The sequence below is a fragment of the Periophthalmus magnuspinnatus genome, chromosome 13 (genome assembly GCF_009829125.3).
Source record: "Periophthalmus magnuspinnatus isolate fPerMag1 chromosome 13, fPerMag1.2.pri, whole genome shotgun sequence".
NCBI lineage: Eukaryota > Metazoa > Chordata > Actinopteri > Gobiiformes > Gobiidae > Periophthalmus > Periophthalmus magnuspinnatus.
This window is the reverse complement of record NC_047138.1, coordinates 7,154,515-7,171,285: the sequence shown is the minus strand read 5'-3', so window position 1 is coordinate 7,171,285 and position 16,771 is coordinate 7,154,515. Positions and strand designations below refer to the sequence as shown.

Sequence of the window (16,771 nt, the reverse complement as noted above, 5' to 3'; positions counted from 1 at the left end):
TCCAATCCTGAAGTTGATTATCATGGCAGGAAGACAACATGGCCCATTTATTTATGATATTATTTCTATCTATTATATATATATTTCAAAGGCAGTTTTTATTGTTGTTTTAATTACCTGAACGTCTTGTGTGGAAACATCAAAATATCTCAAGAATAAAACTATTGCAATATGAAAACTAGTTTGTCATATTATGCAGCTCTAGTCTATATCAAGTTCAGAGGTGTTGAAAGCAGATGAACAGTGACATTTTAAAGAAACAATATTGATTTCAGGCACAACTAAATATAACCTCAATCTACAACAATATTTTTTCACATGTGTTGACCTCTTTTATTTACTTTCTAAACCTTTCAAAAACAATCTTTGAAATGGAAAACAGACTGTAGAGAAACACACAGCTCTTGGTCACACTCCTGCTTGTGATGTTGTCAGTGATGAGACTTCCTCATTAATAAAAGCCTTATAAAATGCACAAAGGTGGGCTCAAAGACGGCTGTGGGGAGACAACATTTGGCTTTAAAGAATTAAAAAATTATACAGCCCAAAAATCTCTCCTCCCTGACTGTGTTCTTTGTAAATTCTTCTAAGGCCAGAGAAAGACATACTGGCACCCACTAAACTCCAGTCAGCTGCAGTCAACAGGTGTGCTAATCCAATTTGCAAATTTGCATGCCTCCTTATTTGACACAATGATGTTTTAATTTACTCAGCGGTGACTTTGCAAGCAGAGTTTTGAAGGAAAAGAAACCAGGAAAGGGCTAACAATTTTGAAGGTGTATTTTTAGGTTGTGATTCTCAGAGACGTATTTCAAATGCATTTTTTCTCCTCAGAAAAGTTCATCACTCTTGATAATCCTGCAGTGTATGTGGCAAATCTGTGTCATTAACTCAACTGTGTTATGCCACACAATACCTTCACACACGTATGAACTGCTTCAAAGTTTTATAAATAGGGGTGCTCATCCTGCTTTTTCAGTTCCGATATGGATTTTGATACTATGGCTTTAAGCATCTGCCGATACCCGATATGAACCGATACCAGTGCAGGAATTAAAAACTACATTTATTTTATTTAAACTAAAATCAAATAAGACAAAATTGATCAAAATGTGTTGTTTATCCCTCAAGTAACCACATAACAACTTAGTATAAGTACAAATAAAACATTTATAGGCCAACTACAACCAGTAAGTAGTTTTATTACATCAGTTTATATGTCCAGCCAGAATATCAGATGGATTGATATTTGGAAGTCAATATCCGATCCCACAATTTTTTCAGTATCAGTGCCAATATCCAATACCAGTATCAGATTGGTGCATTCCTATTTATAAACAGTAGTAATTTGCAAACACCCAACGTGTTCATACCTGAAGATAACTACAATTTACACTGCCTGCCCAAAAAAAAAGGTGTCATCTGGATTTAACTAAGCAAAAAGGTACAAGCCTCCTCCAGTTGGTCAGGTCTAGGTTCAGCAACAGTCTGTGCTCAAAGAATGAGGTCAGCTGACACCTGAATATACTGAATGACCAGGTTATTCCATCAATGTTTTTTTTCTTCTCTGATGGCACGGGCATATTCTAAGATGACAATGCCAGGATTCATCGGGCTCAAATTGTGAAAGAGCGGTTCAGGAGCATGAGGCATCATTTTCACACATGGATTGTCCACCACAGAGTCCAGACCTTAACCCCATTGAGAATCTTTGAGATGTGCTGGAGAAGACTTTGTGCAGCGGTCAGACTCGACCATCATCAATGCAACAGGTGAAAAATCAATGCAACACTGGATGGAAATAAATCTTGTGACATTGCAAAAGCGAAATCGAAACAATGACACAGTGAATGCGTGATCAAAGCTAAAGGCGAAACAACGAAATATTAGAGTGTTTGACCTTTTTTTTTTTTTTTGGTGGCGACTTGTTTTTTGGCCAGGCAGTGGATAATGTATTTGGTATTGTGTGCATGCTGAATAAAGTTCTTTTTCTGAGAAAGATAAAAGGTTATAATTTACAGTTAACTCTTCATCTGATCATTTAATTACCTTGTTGTGGTTATTAGGTACGATATAGAGTTAAACTGCACCAAATTCACCTAAAATACTTAATATGTAAAATGGAAGTATGAGAGGAGACATAACCTAATGTCTTGTATGTGTATGACGCTCTATAATAATGTGACTAGACCTGCTCCTGGAAGAGGACAGCACTGATGTGCCCCCAGTGCCCCCGTCTTTTAGCTGCCTGGCTGCTCCTCTTTGTGTCTGTGTAGATGGTCTGCACTGGCTGTGTGACTTTTGCATCCCTGATCTAATAATAGCAGATGTAGCAGAGCAGTCTCTTGGGAAACACACTGACAAGCAGGTCAGCAAGGTGGGTGCAGGTGTGCAGCACTTCTCCGTGCCGCTGCCACTGAGGCTCTACAGACAGACAGCTCAAATGAACCTATGTGACAGCACAGGCCTGTCAGTCAACCTCACCCCTGCATATTTAAAGAAAAGGTTCAAGGAGTCAATAGCTCTTAGAAAAATACACTCCAGGTAATAAAAGTAAGTCTGGTCTATTTGATAATAAAAGTTCTAATGTTCCTCTTAAAATATGAATGTGTATGTTTGTGCTTTAATGAATAAATGAAAAACACTGGCACAACTGTTTTACCTGTTTGTGGCCATACCAGCTTGTCAAAGTCTGACCTGGTCAGATCTCAGGAGCTAAGCAGGGCTGGGCCTCAATGTGTAGTGAATGAATAATGTAAAGCACTTTGGGTATGTTATAAATGCAATGATTAATTAATAATTCAAAATAATTAACAAGTAAAAGAAGTCATAGCATTGATATTAGAATATATTAGGTGTAAAATTTAATGCAAGCACAAAAAGAGACACTGGTGATTAAATGATTGCGTAATGTTGCCATGTATCTGTCTCTCAAGTCTCATAAGGTCAGCCTGATGGAGCATACAACATTTCCTGTATTTGACATAAGTCAAAACACACACGAGCTAATATGTATAACAGCCTATCCAGTTAGTATGTAAAAACAGTTAGGAAGGTTTAGCTATGATTTACTGTTGGAAATCTGGGAGCCTGCAATCTGCAGTGGAGCTAATCTTTTTTGGAGATCTTCAAAAATAATAAAGGAAAGTAAATCTGGTTTGATATGTTGGTTATCAGATCCGAGAGTGCTAAAGACCGGAAACAAGATAAGAGACCAAAGTGCGGGTGGAGATAGAGAGTATTAGTGCTGCTACAGAGGGGGAAATCACATGTTAACGCTCCTGCAGTGGATCAGCTCCCACAATGACTTGAGATTATTCAATGTTTTTGGCCTGTTTTCGGTGGGGGTTTTTTGGTTGTTTTTTTTACCCAACATAAAATCACATTTAAGGGAAAATATAGTTAAAAACAAAACAGGGATTTTTTGTCATGCCCAGCCTTGTTCATGACACAGACACTACATTTACCTCGTTTCTTGAGGGACTCAATTGTCCTTTCATGACGAGTGAGTCCATTTCCAAGGTGCTATCTGTCAAGATATTATTTTACACCATGTCAGCACCTATCAGGACTCCCATTGTGTCTGGACATGATGTGCCTCTCCATGACATGGGATCTAGGTGACCAGAGGGTGAAGCAGAGCCACGGTCTTAGTATGAGACACACAAATGATGAGGGGAGGGTTTCAGCTAGGACCCGCTGTGGGTGGTAGGGCTCGAGTCAAGTAAAGAAATTCTTGGATATGCCCTGTCGACCGATCAGTCAACTAAAAGAGGATGTGGCAAAACTACTATGATCTGACTATGTATCTCATCCAAACTGCATTCACACGACAACAACTGCATGGGAGCTCATGCAAAATCAACTATTTAAACTAGGATGGAGGAAATGTACTGTATTTATATGTAAAAGGTAGTACCTCTCAAATCATAGCCAACTCACACAATACTTTCTTCGCCGTGCCGTTGTCCCACATACATTCTTAAACTATAAATAAATGTATACACATTACTAATACTAATTTGGTCTGCAAAGACATCATCAACCAATTAATCATTTATAAGCCTACAGCCCTAGTGGGTGGTGTTTATCTTTATAAGGAACATGAGAACTGGTACATGTGTACTGACAAACAGGTCCTGATGGTAGGGAGAGTATGGCAATAAGCCCATAACAACCAAGACCAAGTATTTCAGTATCATCAGTGCCACATGTTTGCATCATAGGGGTGGGCGATATGCCATATTATTTATTTATTTTATTTTTTTTAAAGTTCATGCTTTACTGTGATAGGCTGAATGACCCGTTACTTACTCAACAGCATACCATTTAACACAGAAAACAGTTTTTGTAGGCAAAATGTTAAAACAATAAAAAGCCTCAAAATGATCACTGGCGATTATTTACAGCTGGATGTTGATTTGACTCAAATGTGATCAATTGCACAGCCCTAATCCATACGGTGCATTGGCACTATTTGACAGAGTGGAGATACAGCTCATTTGTGCTGTGGGTGCAGTGAGGACTGGTGGTGTGAGGGCAGGAGGAGTGGAAGCTCCACCAGGCTCTTGTCTAATCGCACAGCTGACATTTACCCATGAGGCTGTGTGCTGCTGCCTCTACACAAATGATTCAACTTGATGCGCACAATATAAAGAATATGTGCTGATGGACGGGAGACTGTGCGTATGTGCGCATGTTTTAATTTACAAAGCCTCTGAATCTGACAGGATGGCTGCACCACCAGGACTGTAGGCTGTCAGATAAAACCAGCCCGACAAGATGAGAGGAGACAACAGGTACAGTGGTGATGGCCTCCATCACATGCTGCGCTGAATCACAAACTCCTCCATGATCCTCCAAGAACTGCCTCCACAACAGCTTTCTCACTCACTCATCAGCTCTATATGGTTCCTCTTCTGTTAGTTATGTAGGCAGAGCTCACACATTTGTAAAAGTTTGGAAATCTTCAAAGCAGTCGAATATTTGAACTAAACTATCAATGTGGACTAAATCTTTTACAAAACCAACATATATAGTATAATCATATATAATAATTATATATTTAAAACACTGAACTTTGATGCACCTTGACAAAACTGAACATAGATGTAGATGAAGATTTATGACAGTGAGTTCATATTGCAACCTCAAAGTAGGAATGAGAAAGCGGGTAAACCATCAAAGCTGATCTAACATATGGTAAAGATGACAGCATATGCATCACTGGCTGCCTGCCCAAGCCCAAACCCACTGCTGTCCTTACATCCTCAAAAGCTTTTCTATACAGCTGCTATCTAAAAGCCCCTGATAAAAATAAAATATACATTATTCTAAGTCATTTTAAAAGAGATTAGAGACAATTTTTGCATTTGCATTTTTGAGCCTTTATATCAATACCAAAATACAGCGATTTTGTGTACTATTTGCAAATACCCGATATCAACAGTGCAGAGACTTTCCTTAATACCTCATTAGTTTTTTATCTTTAAATATTGTATGGCTGTGTCATTTTCTGGTGTCAAGCACAAGCACAAGCAGTAGCTGTCTGATTATCTCAATTTCCTAAGTGAAATCAAATATAAAGCTATTCACAAGCGTTTATTGCCACTCTTGGCACTCTATTCTTCAATGTGTCCATCACAAAACTAGGTTTGAATCGACCAAACACCATCCTGCAGTTAAATGAGGGGAGCCATTTGGGTTAAAACATTTAGGAGTGGCTTGAAGAAAATAATATGTGTGATTTATCACCATATACACTTAAAACTACTACTCTTTAAAATCTGTTGTTTAGTCTAGTAGCTTGACAAAGTGCAAGTAATTAACAACCTAATAGTATCTCTTCTCCTCTTTTTTCCAGTTTTGAACCAGAGAGGATCATCAAAAATCCTTTATCATTAATTTTTTTTACAAAACCAACATGTTTTTAATATTAAGTAGAAGTGGAGTAACTTTCACAACCATTTGTAGCACTATTCTGTTTCATAGTGTTGAATCAAATGTTGTGCATTGGAGATGGATCGATGTGTCTCATATAATACGGTGTTCTTACCTCTCAATAATGTCCGCAATGACACAGGCAAACATTTGGAGTCCTTCTGGAAGCTGCAGAGCCACTGGGAAATAGAAAATGCAAAATGTAAAGGTTATATGGCTGTGTCGGAGTGACAGCGACAACTTATTTAATAAATCTTCAACACTGGTGCTATACATAGCCTTTGCCTCTAGTTCAGAGTACTGCACTGACAGTTAATAGTGACATTTCAGGGCATTTCTCTTCAGACTGTTGGTTTATTTTAGAAGGACTGTTGGAGATGCAGTCCAAACCAATAATCAGGGCTCCAACTCCACAGCTCCTAGTCAGTGCTCAGCCATTAAACTATACAGTACATTTCCTCTGTCCCGTGTCTGAGGTTGGCACTACGTCTGTGGGTGATTATGAGTCATGTGTCACCTCACTGCTACTGAACACACGTCATGAAGCCCCATGACAATGCCAAATTATGATGAAAACTGAGTATTTAATAAGGATACTTACTATAGTCAATACAATGTGACACTGAAATGAAGATGAAGTATGGATGTGAGGTTGTAGGTAGATATCACATGTCTAATAATGTAACTCAAAGATGGGTAATAAGAGACTCTAATACACCAATATGTATTTCATTTGATGCTCTGCTCAGTACGGATGGGACGAGACACAGTTTTCACAAGACAATTTTCAAGAGATGGATCCACGAGAATGAGACACGATGAGACTTCGACATGATTTATATTATAATACCGGTACATAAATTGCCCAATTTATATCACGAGCTATTTATTTATTTAATTATATTTTTGTTGTCATTATGTTTTTTTTGGCCCAAGTGTAAAAAAAATAATAATAATATCTTACTTGATAACAGTCTTAAAACAATAAAGTATGTAAAAATGCATGTTTTTGAAGATACATATAACAGTGAAAAGGGCTCTAACATGGTAGACACTGTGATTTGGGTAATGTGATTAGAAAACTGATTTTGTCTTCTTTCTATAATGAAACTTTCTCTTTTCTTCTAATAAGACACATATTGTACAAGGCTAAATAGCTGACTGTTATGACGTGGCTCTTAATAGCTGTTGTTCCCAGGAGTGGACAGTTTGACATGTCTGGCAGATCTACCAGACTGACCACGCCTACCTGCCGCCTGGTGGTCTCTGGAGAAGTGAGTCCTAAGTGCGAGCCAAAGTAAACACCCCCTCATCTCTGCTGGTGGTCCGTGCGCCCAGCTTAATGCCTCTCGCATCCATCTTTTGTGTTTGTGCTCCTCTGTTTAGGCTTGCCACGGTAAATACAATATCGACTTATCGTTCAATACATGTTAGCTGGAAGAATTATTTTTGCAGGTCAATATTTACCGTGGGTACTTTTCCTGGGAAATATTTGGTTATTTTTCTGCACAATGATAACATCTGAGTACTAGAACAGTGAATTATGAACTTCTATGACTCTTTACGGATACAAACTAACTGCTTAAGTGTTGCATTCTGTCAATGCAGCTCACATTTTTAACAATATTGTACATTTAGAATATGGTTTTCCCTTTTACATTGGTCAGATATTGCGGACATTAGGTTTTCCTGTGTTGTCTTTTCTTTCTCAGATCTCATTAGCTGTGTTGTTGTTTCCTTCTCGCACTCCTTTTTGTGCTTCCCCCATATCTACGGTAGTGTCACTGTGTCCTTGTGTTTGGTAAGAACTAAGAAAATACAACAACAGTGCTATAATAAAACTACACACCAAGCTCAGACAACTCCCCGAACACACCAAAGACAGAATCCAACCAGAGAACAAGTGAACAAGTGCAATGTCATCTATGAGATTCCAGGCAAAACATGTAATAAAACATACATTGGGGAGACGGGGAGAACATTTAACACAAGAGAAAAGGAACACAAAAAGGAGCGCGCGAAGGAAACAACAACCCGGCTAACAAGATCTGCATGGTCCATGAACAAAGACGAGGGGGTGTTCACCTTGATTTACACATGGCACTCACTTCTCCAGAGACCACCACTCGACGGTAGGCAATCTGATAGCTCGGCCAGATCTGTCAAACTGACCACGTCTGGGAACAACAGCTGTTATGAACCACGTCACCGCAATCAGCTGACAGCTCTGACGAAGGCAGAAAGTCCTACCACTGAAACAGATCAGGTAAATAAGCTATTTAGCTTTTTGCAATATTTGTCTTATTAGATTAGAACTGAAACACAAATTTTGATTTGGGTAAGTAAATGCATAACTCAAATGTGGTGTTTAGACTAGAACACCACATTGTTTACAGTTTGTTTGTTAGCTAGGTCTAATGAGCTAGGTGTTAGTTTCAGAGTAGTTAGCTCCTCCCTTCAGATAGATTTAAGGCAGTGTCCACCAGTAATCTGACCAGAACTGAAGAAGCGGCTTGGCTGAACAGCAAAACGTCTTCATTCCAACAACTTTTAGTCCAGTTGACAGATAACTGGACGACTGAGGGATTATACCGATATGGTTAAGCAAAAAAATCTGAGAATAATGACAGCTTGACATTGTATTATTGTCTTATTAGACCAACCAGGGCTGAATTGAAAAAGTATTTTAGCATGTGATATGTGTTTTCTGAAGTGAATTTAAAGTTTACAAACCTCTCAAAGCCTTTTTTCCCCACTTACAACAAAGCAACACGGAGCTGATTCTCCAACCAATTAAACCATCAGAAACGAATTACCTTTGTGAGAGCTGAGCAGAAGTCCAATGGCAACACTGACTAAGATCCTCAAAGCTCAGATGGGACTCACATCTGAGCTCTAATTACAGAAGGACAAACATCATTGCAGGTTTATAGTTCTGGCATTTGTAAAAACTAATTTTTTATAAGCTTTGAGTTAAGAAACTGGCTCAAAATATCCAAAACCAATTAGTGAATTTTGTGTTGTTTTAGGACAAGAGTCAATCACTTTCAATCTTTAATGTCAGGATGGAAAGCTCCGGGCATGTTTGTCTTTTTGATGCTTCCTCCCATCTGCACATGGGCCCTGATGAGCTCAGGCCTCTCACTAGAGTCAGGTCTTTCTTCTCTAATGGCTCACTTTGATTGGTTTTCCTAGATTTGTTCCAAATGGGAATCAATTTTCATGTAAAGTCTGAATATTTATGTCATTGTGAAAATATAGGGATTTTGGCAAAACATCACAATTTCGTTTTTCTTCTTTTCTATTTTAAGGAACCCAGAGTATAATTAGATAGACAAAGGCTTTCCAAGGTTCAAATGTTTAGAGCACATTCAGCGTGTTTAGGAGCCATTTTCAGACCTCACTTTTGCCGTAGTACTAGCTTGATTATTACAGAGAGGATATATGTCAAGCATTTAGCTCAAGGCCACAAGTGCATTTTATTTGAACATGTAATGTGGACTTGTGTTTGTTCCATGTAGCTAACTATGACTTATTACATGCGTATGAGGTAGCTATTGTATTTGCACTCCAAATGTACAGTGCAATAATATGCATTTTTTTCCTGTAACTGAAAGAGACCTCCAGAAAATCAAGAAAGATAGGCCTTGTGTAGTTTGCTGGCTGTCTAGCTTCACATAGCCACGTGTCGTGAGAACAGCACACTTATAAAAACATTGTGACTTTGGGCCTGCAGGACATTTAACAATCAACAGTGGGACAAACAAAGGCTATAGGCGGCAGAGAGACGATGCCCAGAGATAGAGTGATAGATGGAGTGATAGATGGAGTCGGGAGGAGGAGCAGCAGTGTGTCTTACAGATGAAAGGTTAAGGGATCACAGGCACGCCCCATACAGACAGTGAGAGACAGGTCATTACAGAGAAAAGGCCAAGTTTATTAACACAGAAAGGTTTCAGAACACACCTCTGCCACAGCTGACAAAGGCAAAGAGCTCTCTCCATCGATAGACTACTAAACAAAAGGTGAATCACAAACTGCAGGCCAACTGAAAATGTAACCTATGTGTTGTCGTGAGTCTAGAGACAAATAACTTTCAATCACTGAAAAGTAGTATAGTGCGTGAATGAATGGAGGGCACACTCTAACAGTCTCTCTAAACTCTAAACCAATACTCGCAATCTCTACACCATATGCCAAAAAGTGTAACACAATTCTCCAAAACCAACATCATGATTTCAATTGTATCACGATTCATGGACAAACACTGAGTAGCTTTATTCAGTCTTTAAGTCGTAACTACTAACTACAACTATGTGTGTCTTCTGAGAGTTCACACTTCACTGTTAAATCCACTTGTCATGAGAGAGGCTGACCAATAAAATGCGAGGATGCTGGATCTCACATATTGTTACAGGATGTTAGATCACATCTGCTTTATTCCCATCATGTCACCCAGCCCTAATCTACACTTTTATTAGGCCTACTGTTCAAAAAAGTAAATTCACAAAGGCAATTTATACTGTGTAATAAAATGACCTAATAATTTGTTGAATGTTATGAACGGTGATGTTACTTTTCAATGCCAGAACTATTTTTAATTCAAAAAGCAAAGCAAAAGCATATGCTAAATCTTACCTCTTTTAGCCTTTGCTTGTCTCACTCTCCACACAGTCTTGTGGATTTCAAAATTGTAATTTGCAGGGAGGGCCTTGATGGCCTCCTGAAGTTCAGGGTCTTCGAGGATTTCATCAGGGATTTGATTGGCTACTCTTCGTGGTCCTCTCACTGAAGAAACAAGCAAGTAACACGAATTATTAAGTATTAAAGATGTATTGTTATATTATATGTAATTCATTTGCATGTTAATAACAGGTTATATTATTTAGGTGATGGCAGATGCGTAGACCATGTAGGTAGAGAAGCAGATAAGGGAAGTGCATTTCAATTCAACGCATAGACCTGAAAATCTAATGTAAATCTCACGTCACTAGCACTAAAGCAGCCTTTATTAAAGTGGAATACAGTAGATCCAACTTTAATGGGCTAAAAATGACTGCGGCTCAGTTGAACAAGGGTCCCTCACAGACACAAAAAGTATATCATAATTCTCGGTACTTTGATCACAGCTCCCACAAGTAGTGAAAGTGTTGTTTCCTTGCCTCGTATGTCTACTATGAACCAGTCTGGTTCATATTTGGGGTAATTTACAGCGCTCTGAGAGATTAACGGAGACAAACCTTATGAGACTTATGCGTATTCACATTATTGTAAAGCCCAACGCGCCCTCCTCTGCTAACATCATTATAATCATTGAAAGTATGTTTTAATGGCCGTGATACTTGCCTGTTGCCTTTTTGACAGGAACAACCTGCGTGTCGGACGTGGGAGCTGCCATCTTTCTTAATCCAAACACAGCGCACGTGAGGAAGGGAAAGGCGAGAGCAATCGACACGTGATAGCGCCAGGAGAGAGAGTAGAGCGCCGAGATGATCGATGCCACTGGTTAATTGAACAGAGGGAGACCAGTAGATCCACGAAAAAGACCCTCGAAACCAGGCTAAATTAAATGTATGATAATTATTCCTAATATATTAAAACGTCAAAGTGATAAATTAACGAATAACTCCGGAAAAGCGTGCGATAGGCATTTACAAAATAATTAAATAGGAAAATAAATACAAAGTAACCTAAAATAAACAAATAACAAATAAAATAAGCCTAAACTGACTTATCAAAATTGTGGTAAATTTCAATTTTTGTTTCACTGTGAGAGCACTTGGACTAGTTGGATTTTATGCAGGTTGCAAAAAGTTGTTCTCCTCTGCTGGGATCAAGGGAAAATAAGATGACCATGAAACACTGGTAGAGGTATGTCTAATCTTTCAAGAAAATGCACATTCCATCATTCACTCCATAACCTACTTTACAATTCAAACATTTGCGTGCCAATAAGCTACACTATTTCCTATCTTATGAATATCCATAAAATAGGATCTGTTTTGCCAAAAAAGTATAATTTGCAGGTACATTTGCATCTGGTGGTCATATGTTAGCTCTGTCCTGATTTCAGAGTTCACTGGCGTCTAGGCGTGTTTTTGTTGGTGCTGTGCGCTATCGTGTTTCCTGCGGTGTGGGCCAGTGTCTGTAGCTGCACGGCGCAGGGAGGCAGCCAGTGAGAGGCTTTGAGAAGGATGCTGCCCGCTGGAGCCACGCAGCCACTACAACACACTGTCCTGCCTCGCGCGCGTCAAGCAGCCACGATCTGATCCACTGGCGTAAAGCCGAGAGGTCTTCTTAGACAATATTAGAAATGTAACAACTGAGAGTGGAAAGACGAGCGAGGAAAGGGGGATTCTAAAGAAGACATCAAAGTCTGCATTATTAAGGAGGATTTGAGGAGACTGCGTCTATAATCCAACATCAGAGGAGGAATCCAAATAACTTATGTTAATTAGAGATTTTAACGAATATGATACAATTCCTGTGGATCTGGAGAAGCAGCGGAGGAGACTGATGCTGGCCACTTGATTTAAACATTTGTGGAGATACCCTGTTAATCATCCGACACCCCAAAACTGACTCGGAGCTTTTTGCGTCCTCTGAAAAGGAGTTGGCTGTGCTGGTCCAGGGCGCGCTTTACGCGCTGGAGATAAACGTTCATGTTTTATGCGATGTTTTAGGAGCCTTGCAATTATTTAACAAAGTTTGTTTTGAAGGTATTTCCATGTATTTTCTTTGCTGGTTCAGTCGTGTGCAGACTGCAGTGTGAGATCAGTGCAGTGAAGAGTAAGTGACTGTGAAAAGGCGAGATCCATATCTCCAAAACTACAACCTCCCCAACTTCAAGTCTGGAATATAGGAGTAGATGAATCTCAGAGGACAGCAGAGGACAAGCACATAAAGCCTGCAAAATGTTCAGTCGGGGTAAGTAGGCTACTTTTAACTTCTAACTCTTCCATGACACCTGCTTTTTTATCGCGTCAATCTCCCTCGACGCAAACCCTATTGGCTGCACCCTCTGGCTGGCTTTGGTTTACACCACCCAGTTTTGCTGCTGTCGATCTTTGATGGTCTGGCCGAAGATAATATGAAATAAAACCCATCTAATATGCTGCACGTTGCGTGACTGTGTGTTCAAGGCTCCAGCGATGTGCAATTGGGCGCACATGTTTCAATTTTGCAACTATAGGTTCCAGGGGAGAGGGGCATTCATCAGGACTATGTAGGCAACATGGACATGACATTATGATATTAATACAGCTGATGCCGCAGTGCAGTTTATGAGTTGTACCTGGGTCACAGGGCTATCTCTGCTCTCGCGCTCCGGCATTATTATTTTCTGCGTGTCACTACATCTCGGTGTGATGGATCAAACCGCGGTTCACAAGGTTATTCTCCGTTGGCTACATACTATATTAACAGCTCAGACCCTTTGCCCCTCGTATCAAACTCAGACCTTTAATATTACAACTTTCCAGATAGAACGATGGCAACTGACGAGATTCAGACACATCAGACATGCCCATCAATTATTTGTATACGCGGTAATTGGATGCAGCTACATTGACTGTCAAGGTAATGGGTGATTGAGAGCAATGGAGATGGTGAAACTTGTAATTAGGGTACATTATTGTAAGGCAAACATGGAAGTTGCTTGGTATGCCTTATCTTGCAGGGGATCCACAATCCCATGGGCCCCATTGGAGCCAAAATAAGATTAATGTTTCTTTGACTAGAACTTGAAGACTTCAATGTTACTGTCTGATGGAAGTGGTCATAAAAAACATAAACAAGCTCCATTTAAATTTATTGCTAAACCCACATGCAGTAAATGTCTTGCTCCAGATAGCCTGGGGGGCAGAGGGAAAACAGCATGTTTTTTCTGGTTGCCATCAGATTGCTTATTTCTGTTTGAACAGTTGAGCTGAATCGCCCCATGTTGACTTGTCTTAATATAGCTGGAGTCACTTTTAAGAGAAAAGGCCTGTTGTAGAAGATGCAAGGGCTTATAAATATGAAAACGGAATGCTGAAGAAAAGCTGATATGGAGATAAACATTTTGGGGAGTTTCAGTTATTGCATTTTAATGAATACATTCAAGTGGTCGACATACTTCATAATATGCCAAAATGTAAAGCTGCACAATTAGAAAACAAGCAGTCTTAGTCGAATCTAATTGCTGGCAAGTACTGGATTGCATTTTGCACCTGAAATAACACATTGTAGGGAGCCTGGCTGATACATTGATGATAGATTTACTATCTTCCATTCACAATCTTAACACTGTTGTGGAAGCCCTTCTTGCATTTGGTTTACAGCATGTTTTTTTTTTTGTCTGTTTTGGTCTTAAATTATTGGCTTGCCATTTTGGATTTAAAGATATGCACTGATGGATAATTAATTAAGAATGTTCTATAGTATACTGCAGGCATATTAAAATGTATTGTCCATTGGCACATGTAACATTTTTGACCAATCTTCAGAGTATTTGTGCTATGTACCATGCAGGCTTCTTGTCACTGTAGTTGTATTTTAAAACATAGTGTCCGTCTTGTAGCATTCCTCTTTTCCTCTTAACCAGTCAGCCATAGAGTGGGCACAAGGGAAGATCTGTCAGAACAGCTCTGAAATGGAAAGGACAAGTTGTCTACTGAATGTATACTACGCTGAGACGTGCCATAATTGCTTCTATGCTATTTGCAATTATCGAAAAATGAACAACCTTTTTAGTATTCATTGGTATTCAGAGCTGTAAACAAGCATACAAAATCTATACAACACAAGCCATCAACAAAGTACAGCAATGCTTGCACTCCTGAAATTGAAAATTATGAATAAAACATAGTATGTACTAATGAGGCGTTCTGCAATAGAGGAATGTTTTCAAGCAAAACTTTTAACAGTGCCATTTTAAAGGCTGGCACAATATACTGTTAAATTATTATTATAATTAAGAAGCAGATGTAGAGCAGCAAGAAAACAATTAAAGTAAAAGTACAGTGTGCAAGTAAGTTTATAAGTCATCAGTAAATGTAACACTGTATTTGTGATTAAAGCTGATTAGTAGCTGTTGCAGATTTCAGTATGGCTCAATTATAATTACAGCAATAATAACCGTACACACCCATTTACTTTTGAAATGTCATAAAGATACAAATGTTATTTTAATTTTATATGTTTATTGAGAACAGTAAATCTGTTGAAAAACATAAGACAGGAACCTTCTCACTGAGAGTAAAATGTAGGACAATCTTTCATCCTTGGGGAAAATCACATAAAGAGACAGATCAATCAGAAATGTCAATACATATTTACATCCTATGCAACATTGTTACAAGCTAACAATACCGTACGGACACATACTGTACAGTGCACTGGTCGTGAGCCAGAGAAATCCTGAGCTGCATTGAAAAGCAGATGTGTAATGATCTTTAGTACAGTTTGATGGATGATCTGTTTAAAGTCTTTTGATGTTTTCATTTGGCAGTATAGTGTGGACAAGTATGATGGCCCCCTGCAAGCTGAACGTATTCACATCCGGTGTCATGCTCTGAAAAGCTGCCATGCATCGGCTATAATTGAACACTCTCATAATTTGTGCCTAGCAGCAAAAACATGTAAAGCCTGTGATAAGCACTCCGAAATATGAGACCAAATCACTTAACCTGGGAATGAACTAGAGACTCATTTATCACGCTTCAGTGGCATTTAACCTACTCAAATACATAACATATTTGGGGTTTGAGGAAAAGCTGGAAGCAAAAATGTACGTGTAAATTTGAAATTGACCTTGATAATCCCATTTTTCTTCAGTTCAAGGGGAAATTGTTCTGTGAATATTTGGTGGCTGCTGGACTTTGGGGAAAATCATAATAACTGTTATTTGACTTATAATTGAAAGTACAATTATTTAAAGTGATTACTTCTGTACTCTGTGAAAATATAGACGTTATATAATTTATTAGTAATGACTCTTTGCTCCAGTTTTGCAGGGTAGAATCATTCTGAACAGAAACGTATTCATTCTATTTTCGATAAAAAACATTTCAGTAATTGAAAAGACCAATAATTGAAATTGCAATCATAGTAATATATGTGATTAATTGCGCAGCCCAAATGATTACCACTCTGGTCTCACGCCACAGCAAGAACTTTCCTTGAGTGGACTTTGCCTGTTTTCTTTTGTGGGAAATTGCTGGATTTTTTCACCACTTCAGCACAAATTGTATTGTCTTAATGAGGATTAGTGGAGTTAAATAGAGTTTTATTGTATATTTCTATTATGCAGCACTTTGAAATGTGCTATTTAAATAAAGTGGATTGGAAAATACAATTGTTATTAATTCACAATTATTCATTTTTAGTGCCCTTTTAACACCATTGCAATACAACGTAAAGACCTTTTTCTCTTTGTACTAGCGTGCTTGGAAGATATTTGATGTACTGACATTCAAAGTCAATGTTCGGGCAGGAGCAACGTCTACACACTGCCAGGTCAGGAGTTGTTCCAGTCTGTAAACATTTATGAAGCCAGGATTAGGTTTGGTTTTGGTGGGGTTTGTGAGCTATTGAAAAACTCTGGAGCTTCTGCCGTACTTGATCTTCTGCATCTAGGTTAGACGTCAAAGGGAACATCGCACAGAACATTCAAAGGCTCAATGCAACGCTCCACTCAGATTCATGGTAGTGACACACAATAACCATAAAAAAGCAACACTTTTTAATGTATAGTGTAAATGAAATGATAATGAGCTACAGAAACACTGCTCAACCACTCTAGAGCTCAAACCTCATCATATTACCAAAAATTATACAAATAAATCTCACT

The 16,771-nt window shown here is 38.8% G+C and overlaps 2 protein-coding genes across 2 annotated transcripts in view; one reads left to right on the top strand and one right to left on the bottom strand.

The window, feature by feature from the left end:
* The window catches only part of dph1 (diphthamide biosynthesis 1), a 32,808-nt gene extending 21,457 nt beyond the window's left edge, over positions 1-11,351 (bottom strand). Inside the window, exons 1-3 of the mRNA XM_055225877.1 lie at positions 11,283-11,351; positions 10,579-10,724; positions 6,056-6,119 (exon numbers count right to left, since the gene is read on the bottom strand). Of these exons, the coding sequence (XP_055081852.1) occupies positions 6,056-6,119; positions 10,579-10,724; positions 11,283-11,338 (266 nt within the window). The 5' untranslated portion in view covers positions 11,339-11,351. The remainder of the gene's footprint in view (positions 1-6,055; positions 6,120-10,578; positions 10,725-11,282) is intronic.
* An 885-nt stretch (positions 11,352-12,236) lies between these two features.
* Positions 12,237-16,771, top strand: part of rtn4rl1b (reticulon 4 receptor-like 1b) — a 129,225-nt gene continuing 124,690 nt past the window's right edge. Inside the window, exon 1 of the mRNA XM_033977617.2 lies at positions 12,237-12,867. Coding sequence (XP_033833508.1) covers positions 12,855-12,867 — 13 coding nt within the window. The 5' untranslated portion in view covers positions 12,237-12,854. The remainder of the gene's footprint in view (positions 12,868-16,771) is intronic.